The sequence below is a fragment of the Aotus nancymaae genome, unplaced genomic scaffold (assembly GCF_030222135.1).
Source record: "Aotus nancymaae isolate 86718 unplaced genomic scaffold, 86718_ANA_hifiasm-v0.15.2.pri h1tg000011l, whole genome shotgun sequence".
Taxonomy (NCBI): domain Eukaryota; kingdom Metazoa; phylum Chordata; class Mammalia; order Primates; family Aotidae; genus Aotus; species Aotus nancymaae.
In genome coordinates this window covers 34,089,947-34,113,330 of record NW_026988422.1, presented here as the reverse complement: position 1 = coordinate 34,113,330, position 23,384 = coordinate 34,089,947, and the positions used below count along the sequence as shown (strand labels likewise).

Below are 23,384 nucleotides of genomic sequence, written 5' to 3'. Positions count from 1 at the left end.
AGGTTTCAGGAAATGACAGCACTGATGACCACCATCAGCTTGTTAGCTTAACATCACCTGCTGTTGCAGGGTCATTAGCAGCCACAGGGCTCATTTACACACACACACACCTTGCCTATTTATTAAGCCTAACCCGTCTGAGAACACTGGGTGAGCTCACTTAACACAAAGGTAAAACACTATAAAACTGTCTCAAAATCAAAAGCCAAGAGAACAGAACTATAGGGTTGAAAAAACTCCTTAATAAATAACCTTGCTCTATCCCATGCAGCAAGAAGGACATTGTTGAACCCATTTCCATTAAATAAACCAAATCCATTTTGAAAGATCTTCAGTGAAGATGATTTCCCAACTCTCTCTTGGATGCCCAGTTAACATTCATAGCACAAACGGCTAATCTAAATCCCCTGCATTTTAGTTTAAGCACGTGTGATTTTTTTTCCTTTGTCTTTACAGCTTGGAAAACACAAAAGTATTAAACCATTCTCAGACTTCTTTTGCTTAGCATCCTAAACCTTTCATTATAGATCCTGATTTTCTTATTTTTAATCGTATTTCAAGTTCCCTGTATCACCTCTATAGTTGCAGAAGTTAACATAGTTCAACAAATCACACACACACACACACAAGCTAAATAAAAGGGACAGTGAGTTAATGGTCATTGCTCTTATTTTTCTAATTACCTATATATGTTAGTACCATGTTTGGATATTTTAATGACATCCCTATATTAATGACCTAATTTCAAATATGACCCATAGTATATTCTAATCCAACAGTTTGCTTATCTTTGCCTAAAAAATAATTCTTAGCTTTTGTACAGAACTTTACAACTTTTAAAATAATTCTGCATGATCTTCATAACTACCCCTAGATTAAAGCAAGGCAGGTATTATTTCTAACAGTTTAAGTTAAAAAAAAAAAAAAAAAAGGTTTCAAGAGTATCAAAACCAAAACTAAGATCCCCTGATACCCACCAAGTGTTCTTTCCATTCCACTACCTAAACATGTATACTACACTTCAGGTACACGACTGAAAAGATGCCTTTCCTACCACAAAACTAACGCTACAGCTGTCCCTTTTCATAGTCTCTGAATTCATGTTTCATGTGTTTTATTTTAGAAGAGGTTCTACACTGATTTTAAGGAAAAATATCCTTTTATTATCTTTCTAGAGCAAGTAAAGAGAATATATCAACTTCTAATTAAACATGACATTGATCAGGAACATTTATTTGCTCTCCTTCCCAAAGTCCACCTAAAATAATCTTAATTTTTTTAAAAAGGGGTATGATTCTACAAGATAATCATACAAAGAAGAGACAATACCAATTGAGAGTGATACACCAGATGCTATTAGGATGTAGTACTCAGATGAAGCCAGGTGCAGTGGCTCGCTTCTAATTTCAGTGCTTTGGGAGGCCGAAGCAGGAGGATCACTTGAGGTCAGGAGTTGAAACATGCCTGGCTAACATGGTGAAACCTCGTCTCTACTAAAAATACAAAAATTAGCTGGGTGTTGTGGTGCATGCCTGAGTCCCAGCTACTCAGGAGACTGAGGCAGGGGAATTGTTTGAACCCAGGGGGCAAATGTTGCAGTGAGCCAAGATCACGCCACTGCCCTCCAAAATGGGCGATCGAGTGAGATCCTGTCTCAAAAAGAAAGAAAAGAATGTAGTACCCAGATGATTTGATGACTCAGCCAGTAATCTAACTGAAGAATAACTGGAATACAAGTCATTTGATAACCAGAAGAGTACCTGGAATACAAATTAAACTCAAAAAAGATTCACTCATGTTCTCTCATTAAGCTATGTCCAGTACAACTAGTTTATATTCTCTAATAATAATAATAAACATTCAGTCCTTAATGTGAACTTGAGACTGGAGTCACTGCTAGTGATCCTATGGCTCAGCTCTGGGGGCCTGGGACCAGAAAAATAACCACAGCAGCCAAAAATGGTGATAGTGAAAACAACGGCCGCTCTGGGGACTGAAACCTACCACCATCAAATCAAGTATTATTTTGATGACTTTAATTTGCCATGAGACAAATTTTGAAAAGGAACAGACTAAATTGGATGAAAGCTGGATACCTCTGGAAATAACAAAATTCAACAGGTTAAATTACCTAACAGATTTTAATAAATAGAAGCACTGAACAAATCAAAGGGAGAACTAATGAAAATACAGATAAAACTAAAATCAGATTTCCAAACAAACCTCCCTCTGATTAGTACAAAATGTCCCTCTGGCAACGGATGAGTTGAAAAACACGATGTAAAACCAGATCAATTCATATGAAAGGCTTCCCAACGGATGCAACCCTTGGTAACGTAATTCTTTTATGCCTAATCTTCTAAAGATTAGAAGATAAAGGTCAAGTACTAAATATTCAAATGAGAAAAACATTACACAAAGCATTTAAGCAATCAACATTTGCAGTGTTTGATAGTATTAAATCCAATAAAAAGTTTATAGAGACCCCAGCCCTGAACCCAGGTATAAAAATACAGACCTTCTAATACTTTTCAAGGAGGATTACATGGCAAAAAAAGAATGAAGAAGGAAAGCAAAACAAAGTATAAACTAAATTCAGAGCTAAGCAAGAGCGAAAAGAAAAATGGAAGTGCTGCAAAGGATAAATGCTTGAGAGGATGGACACCCAATTTTCCATGATGTGATTATTATGCATTGCATACCTGTACTAGAATATCTCATGTACCCAGTAAATATATATACCTACTATGTACCCACAAAAATAAACTTAAAAAAAAAAAAGCAGAAGTGCTGAGGATGTTGAAATGAAATGTCTAGATTGGATGTTTGCTGAAATTTTGGGGTGACGTAGATGATCTGACCTGTAGAAAGCATCCACATAACCTTTTCTCAAATCATGGTGGGGGGAATAAAATGGATAGACTTTATCAGTGGAGCAAAGAGGGAATAATTCTATTTAAGAAAAAAGCTAAAAAGCACTAAATAAAGCAGAAGCAGCCAGTAATTGTAACCTACGACTAACAAACAAGGAAGAGATGTGGAAAGTACTAGATAAAAGGCAGAAAAAGAAACACTGAAAAAAACTCATGCAAAAATCACCAAGATTCCCTAAACAAGATTCCCTAAATCAAAAGGTCACAGATTTAAAAGAAAAGAAAAGGGAAATAAAGCTGCCTAGGCTGGATCTGGTAAAGGAAAAATACAACTTCAGGGCAGGAAAATGAAAGTTCAGGATGATGAAAATGACGCAGCTGGACCAATGGAAAAAAAAAGAGCCTCAAAACAATAGAAAACACAAAATGGCTCTGGAGACTAGCAGTTGAGCAAACAAATTCTGCTCTTAACTTTTGAAGGTTTTTAAAAAGAAAATCAAGTTAGGCCGACTTCAAATTCAGCTATAAGGAAAGGTTTTTTGTTATTGGAGTTTCTCTTTTTTCTTTTTCGTTATCTAACTGAAAATTTTTATAGCCCTGTCAGCCAGAAAAATGAAAAAAAATTTTTTTTTTCTTAGAGTTTCACTCTTGTTGTCCAGGCTGGAGTGCAATGGCGCAATCTCGGCTCACTGCACCCTCTGCCTCCCAGATTCAAGCAATTCTCCTGCCTCAGCCTCCTGAGCAGCTGGGATTAAAGGCACGCACCACCATGCCCAGCTAACTTTGTATTTTTAGTAGAGATGGGGATTCTCCATGTTGGTCAGGCTGGTCTCAAACTCCCAACCTCCGGTGTTCTGCCCACCTCGGCCTCCCAAAGTGCTGGGATTACAGGTGTGAGCCACCACGCCCAGCCACAAAATTTTTTTTTAATGTATAATTCTGTTTGTGTTATTTCAGATGTTTCAAATATCAAAGGAAGAATCATCTTCTACTATATTGCCTTTGTAATATGAGACTATATTAGTACAAACTATATACCATACAAGAAGAGGGAAAAAATAAACTGAATCAATGAGGGCAAATAAAACTGTCCTGTTGCCTCATGGAAAGAAAAGTTTCAAGGTTTAGTTTAAAAGAATAGGCTACTAGAGAAATATCCTTTCTTTTCCCTTCAGTCTAATAGTTGGCACAAGGACACAGAGGAGGGAAGAAATTCAAATGTCATTACAATTAAAATTTCCCACCCAATATAGCTTTTCATAAAATTATACTGAGGAAAATATGTAATAGCTTTTAGCGAAAATATGCACAGACAGCAACTATACTGACCAAACTGCAGTCTAGTTATTTTGTTTTTATTTGTACCTCTAAAAATAGTATTTATGGACTTGCACATAATATTTTCCCCATGTTTATCTTCAATATTGATCCAGTGTGTTCTGCTCACACTGTAAACATTTTTCTAACTCCGGCTATCTGTGCTATCTTGAAAGGAACAGACAATGTATATGTCATGAATTCAATGATCGACTTTTGGGGGAAAAAAGTGAAGGGCAGAAGAAATTTCTTATAGATCTTACTTTTTATGTTTGAAGGTAAGAGTAGGGTGCCATTTTCAAAGCTCTTGAAACGTAACTTAGAACTGCAAGAATACTATTCAAAAAGAAAAGCCAAAGGCATGCTTAGCTCTTTCAGAGTCTTACAGAAAGAGCTCTACAAAGACACCTAAAGACTCACAGTTCTAGAAAAAAAAGTATGACGGTGAACAGTCATCCCCCTTCCCATATCCACCACCAATAAAAATGAGGGTGTCACTGTCCATGGCCAGAAACAAACAAACCAGGCAGTGCCTGTGCAGCACAAGTGAAGCAAACTGCGAAGAGCTGCCTCTCTAAAAATGGTTTCCACCTCTATGGCGGTAATAGAAATTTTCCCATTAGAAATCTACGTTTAAAGATTTATATTCATTTTATAAAGAGATCTGTAAAATCTTAGAAATTGACAATACATATGAACTTAAAGAATAATTATTAAACCAACATAAATAACCGTCATCTGGGTCAGGAAATAGAATACTGCCAACACCACAACAGCTATCGGGCCCTCCTCAATCATTACACCTCATCTCCCCCACTAGAGGTGATCACAATCCTGATATCTGGAATAATCATTTCCTTGATTGTCATTTTAGCATGTAAATATGCATCCCTAAATAACAAGGTTTTTTTTCCTGTGTTTAAACTTTATATAAATTGATTCATACTAAAGAATTCTGTGGGCATGTTTCTTTTACTTCATGCTATGTTGAAAAGATTCATCCATTTATTTAAGCATTCATTCCACTATTAATGAGTATCTGTGTTGCTTCCATCTGAGGCCCTTCTGAACATACAGCTGTGAACATGTGTGCATACACATGCTAGAGTTTCTCTAGAGCAGGGGTCCCCAACCCCCAGACCATGGACCAGTACCAGTCTGTGACCTGTTGGGAACCAGGCTGCATAGCAGGAGGCAAGTGAACAAAGATTCTTCTCTGTTTACAGCCACTCCCCACTGCTTGTATTACCACCTGAGCTCCGCCTCCTGTCAGATCAGCAGCAGCATTAGATTCTCATAGGTGCCAAACCCTATTGTGAACCACACATGTGAGGGATCCAGGCGGTGTGCTCCTTAGGAGAATCTAATGCCTGATGATTTGTCACTGTCTGTCATCACTGCCAGATGAGACTGTCCAGTTGCAAGAAAACAAGCTTAGGACTCCCATTGAGTCTACATTACGGTGAGTTGTAAATTATCTCACTATATATATCACAATGTATAATAATAGAAATAAAGTACACAATAAATGCAATGTGCTTGAATCATCCTGAAACCATCATCCCCACCCCAGTCTGTGAAAAACTATCTTCCACAAAACCGGTTCCTGGTGCCAAAAAGGTTGGGGACCTCCGCTCTAGAGTATCCTTTAAGGGTGAAAGCGCTAGATCTTCAATTGTATTGGAAAATGGCAAACTATCTTCCAAAGTGAATATCAACATATACATACACTGTGTATAACATAGAAATTCACTTTTTAATTACCAGTCTTCAAAAATTGACTGTTACAATGGAAATCTACTTAGAGAATATGTTAAGCTAGGTGTACTCTTAGAAAAAGGTCTATTTCAAAATAGCATTTGAGAATTGGACCACAGGTCCAGCTAATTTGGGAAGAAAATATAACATACAGGGAACCTTCCATATTAAATCCTCCATATTGTATTTAACCAACCACAGATCAAAAATATTTTTAAAAAATAAAAACAATACTGGCCAGGCACAGTGGCTCACACCTGTAATCTCAGCACTTTAGAAGGTCAAAGAGGGAGGATCACTTGAGGCCAGGAGTTCAAGATCAGCCTAGGCAACATAGCAAGATCCTGTCTCTACAAAAAAAATGAAGAAATCAGCCAGGCGTGGGTGGCAAGACATCTATAGTCCCACCTACTCAGGGGGCTGGGGCAGGAGGATTGCTTGAGCCCAGGAGATTGAGGCTACAGTGAGCTATGATCATGCCATTGCACTCCAGCCTGGGCGACAGAGAAAGACCCTGTCTCTCTAAAAATAAATGAATAAAGAAATTTTTTTATAAACAATACAATAAGAAAAATACAAATAATACAGGATAACTGTACATAGCACTTACATTGTATTAGATATTATAAGTGATTTAAAGCTGATTTAAAGTATATAAAATATCAATACTCTTTTCATAGGTTATATGCAAATACTGTGCCATTTTACATCGGAGGCTTGAGCATTCCTAGATTTTACTATCCACAGGGGTCCTGAAACCATCTCTCTTGGATACCAAGGGAAAACTGTATAAAGAACAGTACTTAGGTCCTCAAAAGCATTGCAACAAAACCAAAAATTTACAAGTAGGACCTAATCAAATGAAAGAGTTTCTGCTCAGCAAAAAAAATAAAACAAAAACCAAAAAAATACTATCAACAGTGTAAACCGACAACCTATAGAATGAGAAAATATTTGCAAACTATGTATCTCTCAAAGTTCTAATAATCTTTAAGGAACTTAACTAAACAAGTTAAAAAACATTTTAAAATGGGCAAAAGACATGAAGAAACACTTCAAAAGATGACACGCAAGTTGCCAACTAACAGATGAAAAAATGCCCAATATCACTAATCATCAGAGAAATGCAAATCAAAACCACAATGAGATATCATGTCACACCACTCAGAATGACTATTATTAAAATGTCGAAAAAAAAAAAAAAACAGATGCTGATGAGGCTGTGGAGCAAAGGGAATGCTTACACACTGTTGGTGGGAGTGGAAATTAGTTCAGCCACTGTAGAAAGCTGTTTGGAGATTTCTCAAAGAACTTAGAACTACCATTTAACCTAGCAATCCCATTACTGGGTATATCTCCAAAAGAAATGAAATCTTTCTACCAAAAAGACATATGCAGTTGTATGTTCATCGCCAGCACTTTTCGCAATGGCAAAGACATGGAATCAACCTAGGTGCCCATCAATAGTGGACTGCATACAGAAAATGTGGTACATACACATCTTACAATACTATGTGGCCATAAAAAAGAATGAAATCATGTCCTTTGCAGCAACATGGATGTAGCTGGAGGCCATTATCCTAAGCAAACTAATACAGGAACAGCAAACCAAAGACTGCACGTTCTCACTTATAAGTGGGAGCAAAATATTGGGTACTATGAACATAAAGATGGAAATAGTAAACACTGAGGACTACCAGAGAGAGAAGAGCAAGTGAGCAAGGGGTGAAAAACTATTAAATGTTATGCTCAGTACCTGGGTGACAGGATCCATTATATCCCAAACCTCTGCATCAGCATCATGCAATATACCCAGGTAACAAACCTGAACATGTACCTCCTCGATTCAGAATAAAAGTTGCAATTATTTTTTTAAAAGAAGATGAATACAACAACAACAACAACAAAAAAGAACAGTCCAAAGCATAGAGACTTTCTCTAAGATACCAAATCTGGATTATATCTCACCATGATGGCAATGGCCATCCTTCAGGGTACATGGCAAACAAACACTGAGATAGAAGAGAAAAACAGATGAACAATTATAGATGGAAACAACTACAAGTAAGGGAAAGGGGGAAAAAAGCTTATTTTTATTACTTAACGTAAGACCACTGACTTTTTAATGCTTAGAGACTCAGAAAAACACTAGCATTCAATAAACGACTCAACAATCAATGATATTATACCCAAGAACTTTTAATTTCTCAGAAAAATATAAATAATGTTGCAACCATTGCTATTTATGTCTAACATTCGAGGGAAAATATTAGACTATGACTTTACTGAATAGAGATAACTAAGGTTCTATTAGCAAAAAAATTAAATAAATACTAAAACTAGGTACCATGTTCACATATTAAGCAGAACTAAAATCAGTGGTAACTTTGAGATAAGATGCTGGCATCATCAAATCAAGCACTGTTACTTCTATTTTTGCTCTTCCTACATGGAGAAACAGTAGTGCCCAAAAATAGAGTCATGGTAGAAGTAGACTCAAGTCAACATTTATTTGACTTGGTGGCCTGTGCTCCTTACACTAAACCACATTGTCAAAAGAAAACTGTCACATCACAGGCCAAATTTAAATGTTCAATACTAAAAATCAAATGTTGGAAGGTTGATAAATTGCTCCTAATTTTACTACTTTGGTATATAATCGAGAAATTATATACTCATAAAGAAAAATAGAAAATGAAAACCAAAAGGATATATACCATTTAGGAGACTGAAATACATACATACAAGGTAATTATGCCACCTCACTCCACCAATCGAAAATGGTTGCAAAAGCATGTAGCAAACAATAAAATTTAACACTCTTCAGGAAAATAAGCAAAATTAGAACTTTTAGAAGAAAATATAGGAGAACATCTTTAAACTTGGGGGAAAGATGGATTTCTCAAGGCATAAAACAGCATAAACAGTAAGATAGAAAATTGATAAATTCAACGAAATTTAAAACAATACACTGAAAGACACCACTATAGAGGTGAATCTCGTATCAGGAGATACCTGCAAACACAAATATCCAAAGATAAGTATCAAGACTACATTTTTTTTAATCCATAAATCAATAAGAAACAAAATAGCCAAATGGTTAAAGAATGTGAGCAAGCAGTTCACAAAGAAAGCAAACATCACCAATACAAAGATGCTCAACCACAGTAATAACTAAAGAAAAGTAAACTAAAACCTCCAACGACGAGGTCTCCACACCATCTCAGAGCAGGCACGCCCAATTACCATCATCTGCAACCCCCTGCCCCACCAAATCTCAATGTCAAACATTCTAATCTGCAGCCACCACTTCCCACCTCTCCAACTCACACTTTCTCAAGAAGGTCAATAATCCGTCTGCCCAGAAGAATCTGTCATCCTGTGATCCCACGATCTTTTTACTGCCCCTCATCTTCTCTCATACCTTCACTTATCTCCTTATCCCATTTAAATTTATGTCAATCATTCTAATCACCTCCTTTTGCCTCTCTCATTTCACTGCATTTGCTCTACTAAACTATAATCATGATTAAGTCCTACCCTTCCATCCCGTCTTTCTGGGCCTGCACCCATACAGCAGAATATAAGACTGGGAAAAGTATACCTGTTCTCACCTTAAATTCATAAATACCCCTATTGTCACCCAACATCTATACTGTATTTTCCTATTTAGAAAACAGGAAACTGTATTTTCCCACTTCCTTGACAACTATTTCTTACCTTCTACTCTCTCCTTCCACTTTCAATACCGCCTCCGCAACACTTATCCTTGGTTTTCTTAGAAGAATGCTTCCTCAAGCCCCCATGACACCTACCCATCTACCCATATCCATGCCCATGTATTCTACTTTTCCTCCAATTACAGTTGTAAAACTGCCCAAGCCCCAGCAATGGGCAATCTCTCCACCTGCACAACAGATCCTATCAAGCTCATATCTACTAAAGAATATAGATCCAGGAATTCTCACTTTTCCCCACATTAATTTTGCCCTCTTTTCTGGATCTATCAAAAAGTAAACATGTAGTTATTTCTCCCATCTTTAAAAAATGTCTTGACTGGCCAACTGCAGTGCCTCACATCTGTAATCCCAGGACTTTGGGAGGCCAAGGCAGGAGGATTGCTTGAGCCCAGGAATTTGAGACCAGCCCAGGAAACGTAACAAGACCCTGTCTCTATAAAAGAAAAACAAAAAAAGAAAAAATTAAGAAGTCTTGACCCACTTCTCCCACTAGCCCATTATTCTCCTTTCTTTTATAACAAAACTCCTTAAAATTAATTCATGTATATCTGCTGTCTCAAAGGTCTCCTCCCACATTCTTTTTAAATTCAAGAAAAAATTTAGCCCACCACTCCAACAAAACTGCACCTGTGAAGACCACCAATAACCTTCCTGTTGTTAAATTAAATAGTCAATTCTTCACTGTCATCAACTGCATTTCATACGGATCTCTCCTCCTGCTTCAAAACACTTAAAGACACTACATTCTCCTGGTTATTCCTTCTACCACTCATGCTCAGTCTCCTTTGCTGGTTTCTTCTCTTTCCCCTAAACTCTAGACTCTGTGGTGCCCAGAAGTCAGCACTTCTCTAGGTAATAACTCCCCTGGTCATCTCATACATTCTTATAACTTTAAATATCATCTAAAGGCTGGCATCACCCAAATGTATTATCACCAGCCCATGCTTGGATCCTGAACCCTGCATTCCTCTATCAGGCAGCCTGCTCCATGTCTCCTATTAGATGTTGTGCTGGGTCTCCTCCATGTGCCAACGCAGACTTATCCTCCACCCTTCTCCATCCAGTTCTGCCCTAGAAGCTTGACCAGTATGGACTACAACTTCCCTTGTCTTCTGGCTTCCAGCAGGTTAGGCTTACGGAAGCCCTGGCAGAGACAGGAAGAGAATATGTATTCCTCTGACTCGCTCAGTTTAAGATCATCTTCACTGGCTGAGTGCCCTCAACGAAGGTGATTCATTCTCCCAAGGCAAACTCTGTATGACCCTCCTCAAATTTCTAGTAACTAGGGTGGTAACATGTATGCTGCTACTCACCCTCCCAACACAGCACTACCTCAGTGCTTTCACTATACTCCACACATACCTTTGTAAATGGTTCCTTTGTCAAAATGTCCAATTATATTGAGTGTACCAACCATTTCTTAAGGAATTCTGACGGCAACAGGTATCTAAGTGACATCTCAATTTTAATACATGCAACACTGACTAACTCCTATAACTTACACACCTCAGTAATGGCAACTCCTTTCTTCTCACTGTTCAGACCAAAAACTTAGTGTCATCCTTACGTATCTTTTTATCTCATACCCAACATTTGCAAGTGCTCTCTGCTCTTCTCTTTACATAGATCTAGAGCCCAACCACTTTCCATCACCTCCACAGCTTTCCTCTGGACCCAGAACCTATCACCATTGCTCGCCCGGATTATTATTAGTGGCTTCCTAACTAGTCTACCTGCTCCCCTCTTGCCAGTCTTCAGTTCCTTCCAACACAGCAGAGTGATCCTGTTAACATGGGAGTTAGCTGTATCACTCTTCTCTTCAAAGCCCTCTACTGGTTTTTTCATCTCACTCAGAGTAAAACAAACATCTTTACAAAGGTCTACAATACTACGCGATCTGGCTGCCTTTCCAAATTCATTGCCTACTTTGCTTCTGCACACTGGCCTTCCTTGTGATTCCCTATCCTCCTGTCTCACAGCCTTTGAGCTTGCTATTCCCTTTGCCTGGGATACTTTTCCCAGACATTCTTACTTGCTCCCTCGCCCTCCTCATATCTTTGGTCAAATGTTATCTTCTCAATAAGACCCCTGGCTACTTCTAAAATGGTAACAGCCCTTCCTTTCTATCCTAAGCAAGTATGGCATTTAACATTTTGTATACTCTTGTTTGTCTCTACCCTTTAGAAAGTCAACTCTGTGAGGCAGGTGTTTATATCTGTTCTATTCACCACTCTATGCCCAGCCTCTAAGCCAATACCTGGAACAGTGGGCATTTAAATATCTGTTGAATTAACTACACTAGACACCATTCAATCAACTGGTCACAATTTAAAAATCCAACAGTACTATGAATTGGCAGAGATGCCGAACACCAGGAACTCTAGCTCATCTTTACTGTGGAAAGTAATTTGGCAATATCTAGAAAAGTTTATGATTGCACACCTAAGGAATCAGCAATATTTTTTCTCAGTTGTATATTTATTTATACAAACAAGGATAGTATACTGGGAAGCAGAATCGTTTCAAGGAGTAAGAACAGCTTATCTAGAGAACACTACATACTCTAAAATTTTTATTTTCAGGGAATGAAGTTTACCTCTCAAAAGTAAACCAATGTAGCACTATGGCACTAAGTATGAAGAAAGCATGGCAGCTCCTCCCAGGCTTATATTATCATGAGAAGAAACTGATAAATCAGCAACTGAGTAGGAAAGAAATGTAAGTACATATCAAAAGACAGGACAGTTGCAATCACCAAAAAAAAAAACAATCACAGATAAGCCTCTTCAGAAAAAAACAGTAAGCAAAGACAGACTACAAGAAAAATACATGAGAGACCCAAACCATGCCAGGTTTTCAATTATAAATAAAATGTTAAAATAAATAACCAAAATCATAATCCAGAGGACAGGCCTGGTAAGTTAGACTAGAATTTTTACCTGCCTTCCAACATTTATAAAGTATCTCTTTTGGGCAGATACTGGTAACTGAATATATAATTGATTGAATTAAATCTACTTTAGTCCACAAGTTAATTTCATTGGACTACTTCAATTTTGTTAGATCTTTTGGCAGAACAGCTTATAAGAATTAAAACTAACCAGCCCATATTTTACCTTCATTCCTCTTCTCCCATCTTGAAGCAAAGTGCTTATAAACCCATAACTGGCCAAAATATAGGTACCAAGAGAGAAGCACTCATTTGACTGGAGAAATTATTTAGTGTTACCAGTCCTTGAACAGTCAATGAGTTGAGAGCCATCCACAAACCCAAAGAAGTTATGCTATTTGAATCATCTATGGTAATGACACGAAACTGAATCTTGTGCTTCTGACTCACAATTTTATGATCTCTCTACTTCTTTCCTGCTCAGAAAAGCATATTCTATTAAGTTAAAAGAGAATGCATCACTTCATTGTTCTTAGCCTGGTGCCGGCATTCAAAAATACAGGCAGATAAAGAAGGGTAGAACTAGACAGCAACAAAAAAGTCACGAGGATGAGAAAATTCCAGTCCCAAAGTATTATTTGTGTTTTACTTCTTTGCTTCTCACATCTGCATCCTTTATATGTTTTTAACCTGGCAATATTTATTGAGGTAGTTGCAGATTCACACACAGTTGTAAAGAAACAATACAGAGCAATCTCTTGTACATATTGCCCAGTTACCCCCAATAACATTTTGCAAAACTGTAATATAATATCACAACCAGGAGGGTGACACAGAAACTGATACAATCTGCCAGTCTTATTCAGATGTATTCATACTCATTTGTGCACATGTTCTATATTAAGTTCTATATCATTTTATTACCTGTGAAGGTTCGTGTATCTGCCACAACAGTCAAGATACTAAACGGTATCAGCATCCCAGGGATCTGTCTGCTGCCCCCTTATAACCACATCCACCTCCCACTCTCGCATCTCCGACCCCTGGAAATCACCAATCTATCTTCCACTTATTCTTTAAATTCTTACCCACACCCCAGTAGGGACCCTGCATCCATCTATACACCCAGTACTCCTCCATTATTCCCTGTTACTGCTCTTCAGCATCACATCACTCAAGGCGCAATCAATCTTAAATTACAGCTGACCATGGAAAGACTGGATTTTTCACTGTATTGACAGAGAAGACTATCCAAAAGCAAAAGCAAAAAGCATTTTGGTGTTCAAGTGCATACGGCTCCAATATGTGCATATCCACTACTATGCATATGCCTGGCTACTTAAGAAAAGGAAGAAAAAAGAGAATATTCTAGAAACTTTATAATGCTTCCTATAAATATAAGTAATGTTTCCTCTAATATCAAAGAAAACATTTATGTTTCTCAGACTATCAAATTTACAGCGGCATGGCTCAGCTTTTTCCACTTATAGAAAGCCTTTTATCTATCGCAAAGACTTTAGTCATTCTACATTACATCAGTACATGGAAACCCTTCCACTTAAAGAAACATCATTTTTTTTCTCCCCTTACAAGCCATTAGAAACACTGTCCTTTACTTGAATTTAAAATCCAAAGAACAAAGGATAAATTGCTAGTTATAACAGTGGAATTAAAAAATAGAAATAAAAAGTCCGTGCAACTTTTAGAGCACCGAGCAGTGTGCATGCAACTGGAATTCATACCTGCAGAGCTAAGGAGGACACTGAAATCTGTTCCCCTCTGTGACTCTCCACTTTCATTATTGACCTCTTTTTCAATATCTTGATATCGATCCCAGTTAGAGACAATCTTTCTTTTAGAGTAATTTCCCTGTTCATCATTCTCTTCTCCATGGGTCTCTGCATCACTGTCATCTTCAACCTGCAATCATTAGAGACAAATCAATAAGTAGGCAGTGGAAATACTGACCTAGAAGACTTCCCAGTAAAACAAGAAGTACATAGGTACAGCAATAAAAAGCAATTTATAGACCAAGCTGTCTGACGATATTAAATATTATTTTAAGAGAATCACGGCCGGGAGCGGTGGCTCAAGCCTGTAATCCCAGCACTTTGGGAGGCCGAGGCGGGTGGATCACGAGGTCAAGAGATCGAGACCATCCTGGTCAACATGGTGAAACCCCGTCTCTACTAATACAAAAAATTAGCTGGGCACGGTGGCACGTGCCTGTAATCCCAGCTACTCAGGAGGCTGAGGCAGGAGAATTGCCTGAACCCAGGAGGCGGAGGTTGCGGTGAGCCGAGATCGCGCCATTGCACTCCAGCCTGGGTATCAAGAGCGAAACTCCGTCTCAAAAAAAAAAAAAAAAAAAAAAAAAGAGAATCACACTATACCAGAGTGTTCTTTCAGAGTAGACTTTTCAGTAATCACCGAAAAGAAAATTTGGCAAGCAGCTACCTAAACATTGTCTAACTGATCTCTAAAATCTACCTCTATGTATCCTATTTCAATAGCAGTTTCACCCAGTTGAAATAATCAAGGCTGTAAGCATCTTAAACTCAAAGGACTTCAGGATGGAAATCAACTCTTCCTTTCGATTTATAGATTTTATAAACACATTCCAGATATTAGTAACTGACTAGTAAATATGTTTGTAAGCTTTATTTTTTTAATTTTTTAGAGCAATTAAAGTATGACATCATTTAAAACTATTCAACTTAGACACACATTCCTAGGAAAATATCATTACACATAGTGAAGGACAATGGCTTGTGAAATGGAGCATGAATTTATGTGGCACTACATTTATACATATGGTTCCATACTCTACAATAATGAAAACCATTCCACATCCAAATTTGTTTTAGTACTTCTTATAAACAACTTGAGTTTGGAATAAATACATGTTATGAACAGAACCATCCAGATAGGTGATTCATGAATGTTCTGAGGTTATATATTGACACGAATCTATTTTTAAATATTGAGAGGAGACAAATTGCTGACAAAGTCAAGGCCACTTCATCTGCCCTTGATAGTTTTCTGTGAGTGCCCTCTCAGGTGCCCTCTTAACACTGTACAGGCTCAATTTCTACAACTCGCATGTGTGAATTTTCAGGTAGCACCTGTGTGAGCAACTAGTTGTATACATGTGGACACGCACACATACACAATACTCCTAGAAAAAAAGCTGGCACAAAACCTTAATTCAATAGAAAAGAAAACGCTTGGGTATAAAAAAGTTCCCGGTATTACAACTGACTATGTTGTATAGATTTCTATAAGCTTTAAATAGCAACCCTGCTCAGATGCAGTCTAGAGAACAGTTTGTAGTCTTGGGCACTGAACGGTTAAGACAGCATGCAGAAAGATGCACAATGTGAAAAATTCTAGAAGATAAGGAGCCCAGTTTCTTCAATAAATGAACTGCAAGAAAAAAAATGGTGGGAGGGGATGGAGAAACCTGTAAACCAAAAAAGCTTAAGACACAATCAGTTGTAATGTAGGGAACTTATTTGTACCGATTCGAATCATCTAGAGAAAATAACGACCATGAGGCAATGGGGAAAAGGAAATAATGACTGGATATTTGATTTTATTAAGGAAATACCACTAATTTGTTGTTTGTTTGTTATGATACTGGTATTGTAAATTTTTTTTAAGTGTTGTTAACTTTTAGATATAAATGATGAACTCTATGAATGAAAAGATAGGACATGTGAGATTTGATCCAAAATAGTGTGTGGAGAGGAATGGTGGACAGACATGAAATACACTAGATATAATTGATAACTACTGAAGCTGGATGATGGGTACATGGAAAATCATTATATTATTATTCTATCTCCTTTGCATGAATTTAAATTTTTCACAATAGAATATTAAATTTTTAAAAGAGAGAGAGATGCACATAGAATCTAAAGACATGGTTCAAACATGTGTCCCAAAATTGTAAAATCCTTATCAAGAAAAAAACTAGTGAAATATATTAAAATAACTCATCTGTATAGGAAGGGTTAGTGTGGACTTAAAAAAAAATAACAAGCTTTTATTAACAAAGAAACAGGACATGTGCATTGAAGAAAATTAAAAGACAAGCAAAACTAAAATAAATAAAAACCCCAAATTCCCTCACCCACAGAGTACCACTAACCCCTGAGTACACATACTTTTAGATCTTTTTCTATGTATATATTTACATATACTTCTTTTTGGTCACCAGATGTTTAAAAAATATTCTTCATCTCTCCATTTTAATAAATTTCGTTTCATATAACACCCAGGCTATTTCCAAATTTCCCTAACCCAAAAAATTTCCTATACAGATGGTTTTTCCAAGACAGTACCCAATCCAGGACCAGGCATTATATCTAACTGTTTATTCCTTAAGTCTCTGAATCTAGCACAGTCCCTATTTTTATGGCACTGACTTATTGACAAGGCCAGGCCAGGTCTGGCTGCTTCCTCATGGTATTATTCATAGATTTTTATCTCCAATATTATCTATAAACCAATCTAAAAAATGTAAGTGCTCAATGGAGTCAAGCTAAATATTTTTGGCTAAAATACATCACACATGGTGCATTGAACCTTACCTTACATCAAATCAGATGACTAAACAAACATAAGCGCTATAATACTAAGATGGGCCACAGGGTCTGGATAATGAAGTCTGATCCACTCACCCAGTGTACATACAGGTATGTCTTGCTTGTTTCATCGAGGAAATTGTTTGTGTAGTGTTATTTGGTCCACTGTGAATTTCTAGTTCCCCAATCATTAACAAATTTAACACTAGTCAATAACCCTTACTTGAATCAATTTTCATACACTTTCAAAAAATAACAGACTAAATGGCCTTTCAAGATCACTTTTGGCACTCGGATATCATCATAAGCCTCCTTGCCAAAACAAAAAAAAACTGGCAGTCTACATTATGATCTAGGGACTGCCATTTTTTATACTGAAAACTAAAGCAGTTCTGCAAGTTTCTCAGAACCAAAAGACTCTGGTAGATTAAAGATATGTAATAGAATGAGATCTGCTATGTAAACAATATCAGGAACGTTTTAAAGAAAATAGCCTGTAACTGATGAGAATTTGTGGGATAGAACTAGAGCTGAAAACAACAGCAGGGTTTTGTCCGGGAAAATCCAGTATTATTTTCTTGGCCCACTGGGTGAATAAAGTTCAGAGAGGCTTCTCCAGTTAGTATAAAACCTCTGAACATAGATATAACACATGGCAAAAATGTGAACCCGGGCAAAATAATTACATTGATCTGAAAGAAGTTTATAATCTGAAACACCTGAGGAACTATTAATGCAGTGAAACAAGCACTGAAATGGAAAGTGGGAGATCTAGACGGAATTAATGGTCCTGGCCAAGGGTTTCTAATAGGCTGAGCATTGTGCATATGAATGACTCACTCATCCCCAAATTAGAAGAACAACTGAACAAGGATCTAATTACCCCTACCCAAATGCAGAGACAAACAGAGCTGTCATTAGCCTCCACTCACAAGAGAGTGGTAAGAAGTAATCATAATTTTTTTAAAAGTTTAGAAGACATTTGATCTAACTGAGAGAAAGATGTATCTTAAAAACTCCTAGATAAGGCAGGGTGCGGTGGCTCATGCCTGTAATCCCAGCACTTTGGGAGGCCGAGGCAGGTGGATCACGAGGTCATGAGATCGAGACCATCCCGGTCAACATGGTGAAACCCCGTCTCTACTAAAAATACAAAAATTAGCTGGGTGTGGTGGCATGCACCTGTAGTCCCAGCTACTTGGGAGGCAGAGGTTGCGGTGAGCCGAGATCGCGCCATTGCACTCCAGCCTGGGTAACAAGAGGGAAACTCCGTCTCAAAAAAAAAAAAAAACAAACAAACACAAAAAACCTCCTAGATAATTTTATAGGTTCATTGTGCAAAGATCTGAGACAAAATAAAAATATGCAAAGCCTCAATATGGAGAAAAAGGACAGAGCAAATAAAATACTGATCAGAAAACAAGGTGAAAACTAAAGACATCATTTTCATATTAATATCATTACAAATTAGTCTGGTGATATTCACTGTAATATTTTATAACTGGACATTGGCCACTGGTTACATTGTTCAGAGATTAACAGGAATCCAACTAGATTAATAAACTGAAGACCTATTATATAATCAAACTACTGCTGAACTATTATCTTGTCCAATGACACACACACAAAAATCCATTCACAACAAACTGAGATTCCCAACTAGAAAGAGTAGCTTAATGTTTTGCAATTTTTCCAATAGGCAAGGGTCATTTTGACTTTACCTACTCTGCAGAATGAAAATGAAAAAAATTATTCCATGGATTTCTACTCAAGGTTGACAATCATCTAACACTCTCCAGGAAGGAAGGCTAGGACAGAAAACTTGGAACCTAGCAACTCTGCCCATTCATGAACATATGTGAACAATTTGTGAGACTGTTAATAATTTGTGAGACTGTTAAACTATCAGTTTTCTTCTCAAAACTAAAACACATATCATGTTTTTACCCATGTTCCAGGTAATAAAAGGATACTGAAAATCGCTATTGAAGAAAGCACTGTATCACCATAAGGAACTATAGCCTACATTGAACTAACTAGGTAAATGAGAGTCAAACTCATTAAATCCACAGAAATCTTAAAGGTGCCACTGTAGGCAACAATTAAATTTTCTTCCTCATCAAACTAATACCAGCATAACTAGCAGAGTATAGAATATTTGTCTTTTTCCTAATTCACCTCAAATATTAGCATTAAAATCATTAGATACTCAAGAAAGGAAAACAGCAAAAAGTAAAGAAAGACAAACACTAGATAACCAACTTCCTAATAATAATTGACATGATAACTCTATGTCATTCTCCAAACAGGAGAGCCGAAGGCCCCTTACACATACATATTAGCACTGTACAGTAGAACAAAATTCAGCCGAATTCTCTGCCACTTTCAGACAAGGCTTGCTTCTCCTCTAGTGTCCAGTAACACGTTCCTCATTTCCATCTGAGACCTACCCCGAGTGGCCTTTAATGTTCGTATTTCTACCAATGGTATCTTCGAGACAACCCAGGCTGCTTCTATCATGCACCTTAAAATTCTTCCAGCTTCTACTCACTACACAATTGCAAAGCCACTTCCACACTTCTAGGTATCTGTTACAGCAGCACCCCATTTCCTGGTACCAACATCTGTATTACTTTCCTACAGCTGCCATAACAAAGTGTCACAAATTAGATGACTTAAAACCACAGAAACTTTTTTCTCTCACAGTTCTGGAGGCTAGAAGTCTGAAATCTGGGTATTGGTAGGGTGGCTCTTTCTGGAGGTTCCGAGGGAGAATCTGTTCCATGACTTTCTCCAGTTTTCAGCAGTTGCTGGCAATCCTCTGCATTCCTTCCTTTGCCTTTTTCACATGGCATTTTCTCCACTATGGGTGTGTATCTTCTCCATTCTTATAAGGACATGAGTTATACTGGAATAGGGCCTACCTTAATCCAGTAAGATCTTATTTTATCTTGATTACATCTGCAAAGAACCTATTTCCAAATAAGATGACAGTCACACGTACTGGGAATTAGAATTTAAACATATCAAAATTTTTGGAAGACAAAAGTCACCTATCACAGGAGAAAAAAATAGTCAAAAATAATGAGCCTGGCACCATGGCTCACTTCTGTAATCCCAGCACTTTGGGAAGCCAAGGCAAAAGGACTGCTTGAGGCCAGGAGTTCGAGACCAGCCTAGGCAATATACCAAGACCCTATCTCCACAAAAAGATAAAAATTAGCCAGGCATGGTGGTGTACATCTGTTGTCCCACCTACTCAGGAGGCTGAGGTGAGACGATCACCTGACCCAGGATTTCAGTCTGCGGTGAGTATGACTGCGCCACTGCACTGAAGCCTGGGGGACAGATTAAGACCTTGTCTCCTAAAAAGAGGTCAGGTGCAGTGACTCATGCCTATAATCCCAGCACTTTGGGAGGCCGAGGCAGGCAGCACTAGGTCAAGAGATCGAGACCATCCTTGCCAACATGGTGAAACCCCGTCTCTACTAAAAATACAAAAATTAGCCAGGCGTGGTGGCACGCACCTGTAGTCTCAGCTACTCAGGAGGTTGAGGCGGGAGAATTGCTCGAACCTGGGAGGCAGAGGCTGCAGTTAGCAGAGATCGCGCCACTGCACTCCAGCCTGGGTGACAGAGCAAGACTCCGTCTTAAAAAAAATAATAAAAAATAAAAAAACAGACTTTAAAACAAAAATTGTTATAAAGACCAAGAAGACTGTTATATAATAATAGAAAGGTCAAACAAAAAGATAAGTGGGGGAACAACTGAGCCAGGCACTGTGGTTCAGGCTGAGGTAGGGAGGATTGCTTGAGGCCAGGAGTTTGAGATCAGCCTGGGCAACATAGAGAGACCCCCATCTCTACCAAAAAAAAAAAAAATTAGCTGGGCATGGTGGCATGAATCTCTAGTCTAGCTGCTCAGGAGGATCACTTGAGCCCAAGAGTTTGAAGTTACAGGGAGCTATGATCATGCCATTGTACTCCAGCCTGGGCAACAGAGCGAGACATTGTCTTTTAAAAGAAAAAAAGGGACATGACAATTATGAACATATAAACATATGCTCCTAGGAACAAATCTCCACAATGTATGAAGCAAAAGCTGACAGAATTGAAGGGAGAATAGAAAGTTTAACAATAATAGTTAGAAACTTCAAGACCCTACCTTTAATAATGGATTAGAACAACTAGACAAAAGAACTATATGCTCCACAGAACCAACAAAAAGATTTGCTTACTGAAGCTGCCATCCTATTTAACTTACAATAAATAATGTAGCCAATAATTTACATTAATTTATAATCTGCTTAATTTACTGGTCCACCTATGAACAGCATATTTGGGTACCTTATTCATTAAATATCCTCTTACATTTTCTTTCCAAAAATAAATAATTACATCAATAAAAGAAGTTGCCAAGAGGATATTTAAAGATTATATCTATCACCAAGAGCCTTCAGATAAGCCAGAAAAATTTTGGAAGTTATTAATACTAATAACATAAAACAACCTGACAAAAGATCCTCTTTAAAGCCTTTTATGTGTAAGACCTAGTTCTTGCAGGTCCCTGCTTCTACTTTCTTCTGGAGCAAAAGGGGTATAGAAAAGGCTTTCTGTTTGGAACCTAGTAAGGAGTTCAAAAACATTCACATGTTTCATCCACCTCCTACGTTCCTCGCAAAACGTAAATTATAATCATAGAAGGGAGTAAGTAGAATAGAAAGAAATGAGAAAGAACATATTTAAGGAAATCCTCCAGCAAAAAGTCACCAAAAACTAATTACCGTGATTAATAATGTCAAATATGCTCAATTAAAATTTTGCAACGTATATAATTGAAAAATATTAATTCAGCCTGTTTCAAAATGTTTAATGTTATTGAGCTTTAAAATATGTCACTGATTAATAGTTAATTGCCAACTTTTATATTTGTAAACCTATTAAGGTCATTTTTATCTTACATAATCATTTGGACCATAAGCAACAATTTACAATGCTTTTTTTCAGTATTAAAAAACATTATCTTTTTAACAAAAGAAAAATTCATGAACTATCATAATTAAAGAATTCAGTGACAGTTTTCAATATTTAAAAATGAAATTTCAATAAAAGATTAAATGGAAAAGGATAAGGATATATATATAAAAGGATGTTTCCATTTGTCTTTGTGTATTAAAATATACATTGTGTATTACATAAAATATACATGATCATATTTGAAAGAATTAGCAAATGCAGTATATGGCATATATGTGAATTATCTCTTGATCCCAGAGCAATGTACTTAATATTATTTGGGCTCCAAAATACTGTGGCCATTAAGAATGGGAATAAAATGTTCCACATGATAGTCAAATTCAACTGTTCTCTAGCAAGAGAAGTATATACAGCTTCCTTCCTTGTGGTCCATATATGGAAAAAGCAAAGGGAAAAGGAGGAGAGGCATCCCAGGACCAAGAAAATGGGAACACAACCCTCAGTGCAGCTGTTCAATGATTCATCTCACAGGCCTCTCATTCCATCTCTCTCTTTCCCCAAGTCCTTATATCTTTCTCCTGTGTCATTTGTTTGAAAGTTGGCTAAAAGTGGGAAGCACAGAAAGGTAATTAGTATCTGCAGGCAGCCCACACCAGGGACAGACTATGGGATTTCTTGAAATCAAGACCTTGAGAGTTCTATGCTTCAATGACTTAAGAATAATTTGGGAAATTAGACTAGAGTAACTTTTACTGGACTAACTGGTGATCTTAAACTACACTTTGTGGAAGTCATTTTAGGGAGTCTTTATGAAAAGGAAGCAGTTTCATTTTATCTGCTTTAAAAATTGAACTTCTTAGGCAAGGTGCAGTGGCTTAGGCCTGTAATCCCAGTACTGTGGGAGGCTGAGGCGGGCGGATCACCTGAGGTCAAGTTCAAGACCAGCCTGGCCAACATAGAGAAACCCAGTCTCTACTAAAAATACGAAATTAGCCAGACATGATGGCACATGCCTGTAATCCCAGCTACTCAGAGGCTGAGGCAGAAGAATCGCTTAAACCTGGTAGATGGAGGTTGCAGTGAGCCGAGATCACGCCATTGCACTCCAGCCTGGACAACCAGAGTGAAACTGCATCTCAAAAAAAAAAAAAAAAAAATGAGTTTCTTATAAGAATTTGGGACTTTTTAAGCTTTTCAAAAAGGCTTGAAAACTACCAAATTAAGCCATTTTGCAAGTCCCA

At 37.5% G+C, this 23,384-nt stretch overlaps 2 protein-coding genes across 5 annotated transcripts in view; one reads left to right on the top strand and one right to left on the bottom strand.

The window, feature by feature from the left end:
• CHRM5 (cholinergic receptor muscarinic 5) overlaps positions 1-23,384 on the top strand; it is an 83,594-nt gene that overhangs the window by 18,993 nt on the left and 41,217 nt on the right. The window lies entirely within an intron of this gene.
• Positions 1-23,384, bottom strand: part of AVEN (apoptosis and caspase activation inhibitor) — a 179,328-nt gene that overhangs the window by 131,807 nt on the left and 24,137 nt on the right. For all 4 annotated transcript variants that reach the window (XR_010342035.1, XR_010342037.1, XR_010342036.1 and 1 more), the window contains exon 2: positions 14,321-14,498. Coding sequence is in view for 1 of the 4 variants with exons in the window: in XM_064374823.1 (XP_064230893.1) it covers positions 14,321-14,498 (178 nt within the window). In the remaining 3 variants the exon portion in view is untranslated. The remainder of the gene's footprint in view (positions 1-14,320; positions 14,499-23,384) is intronic.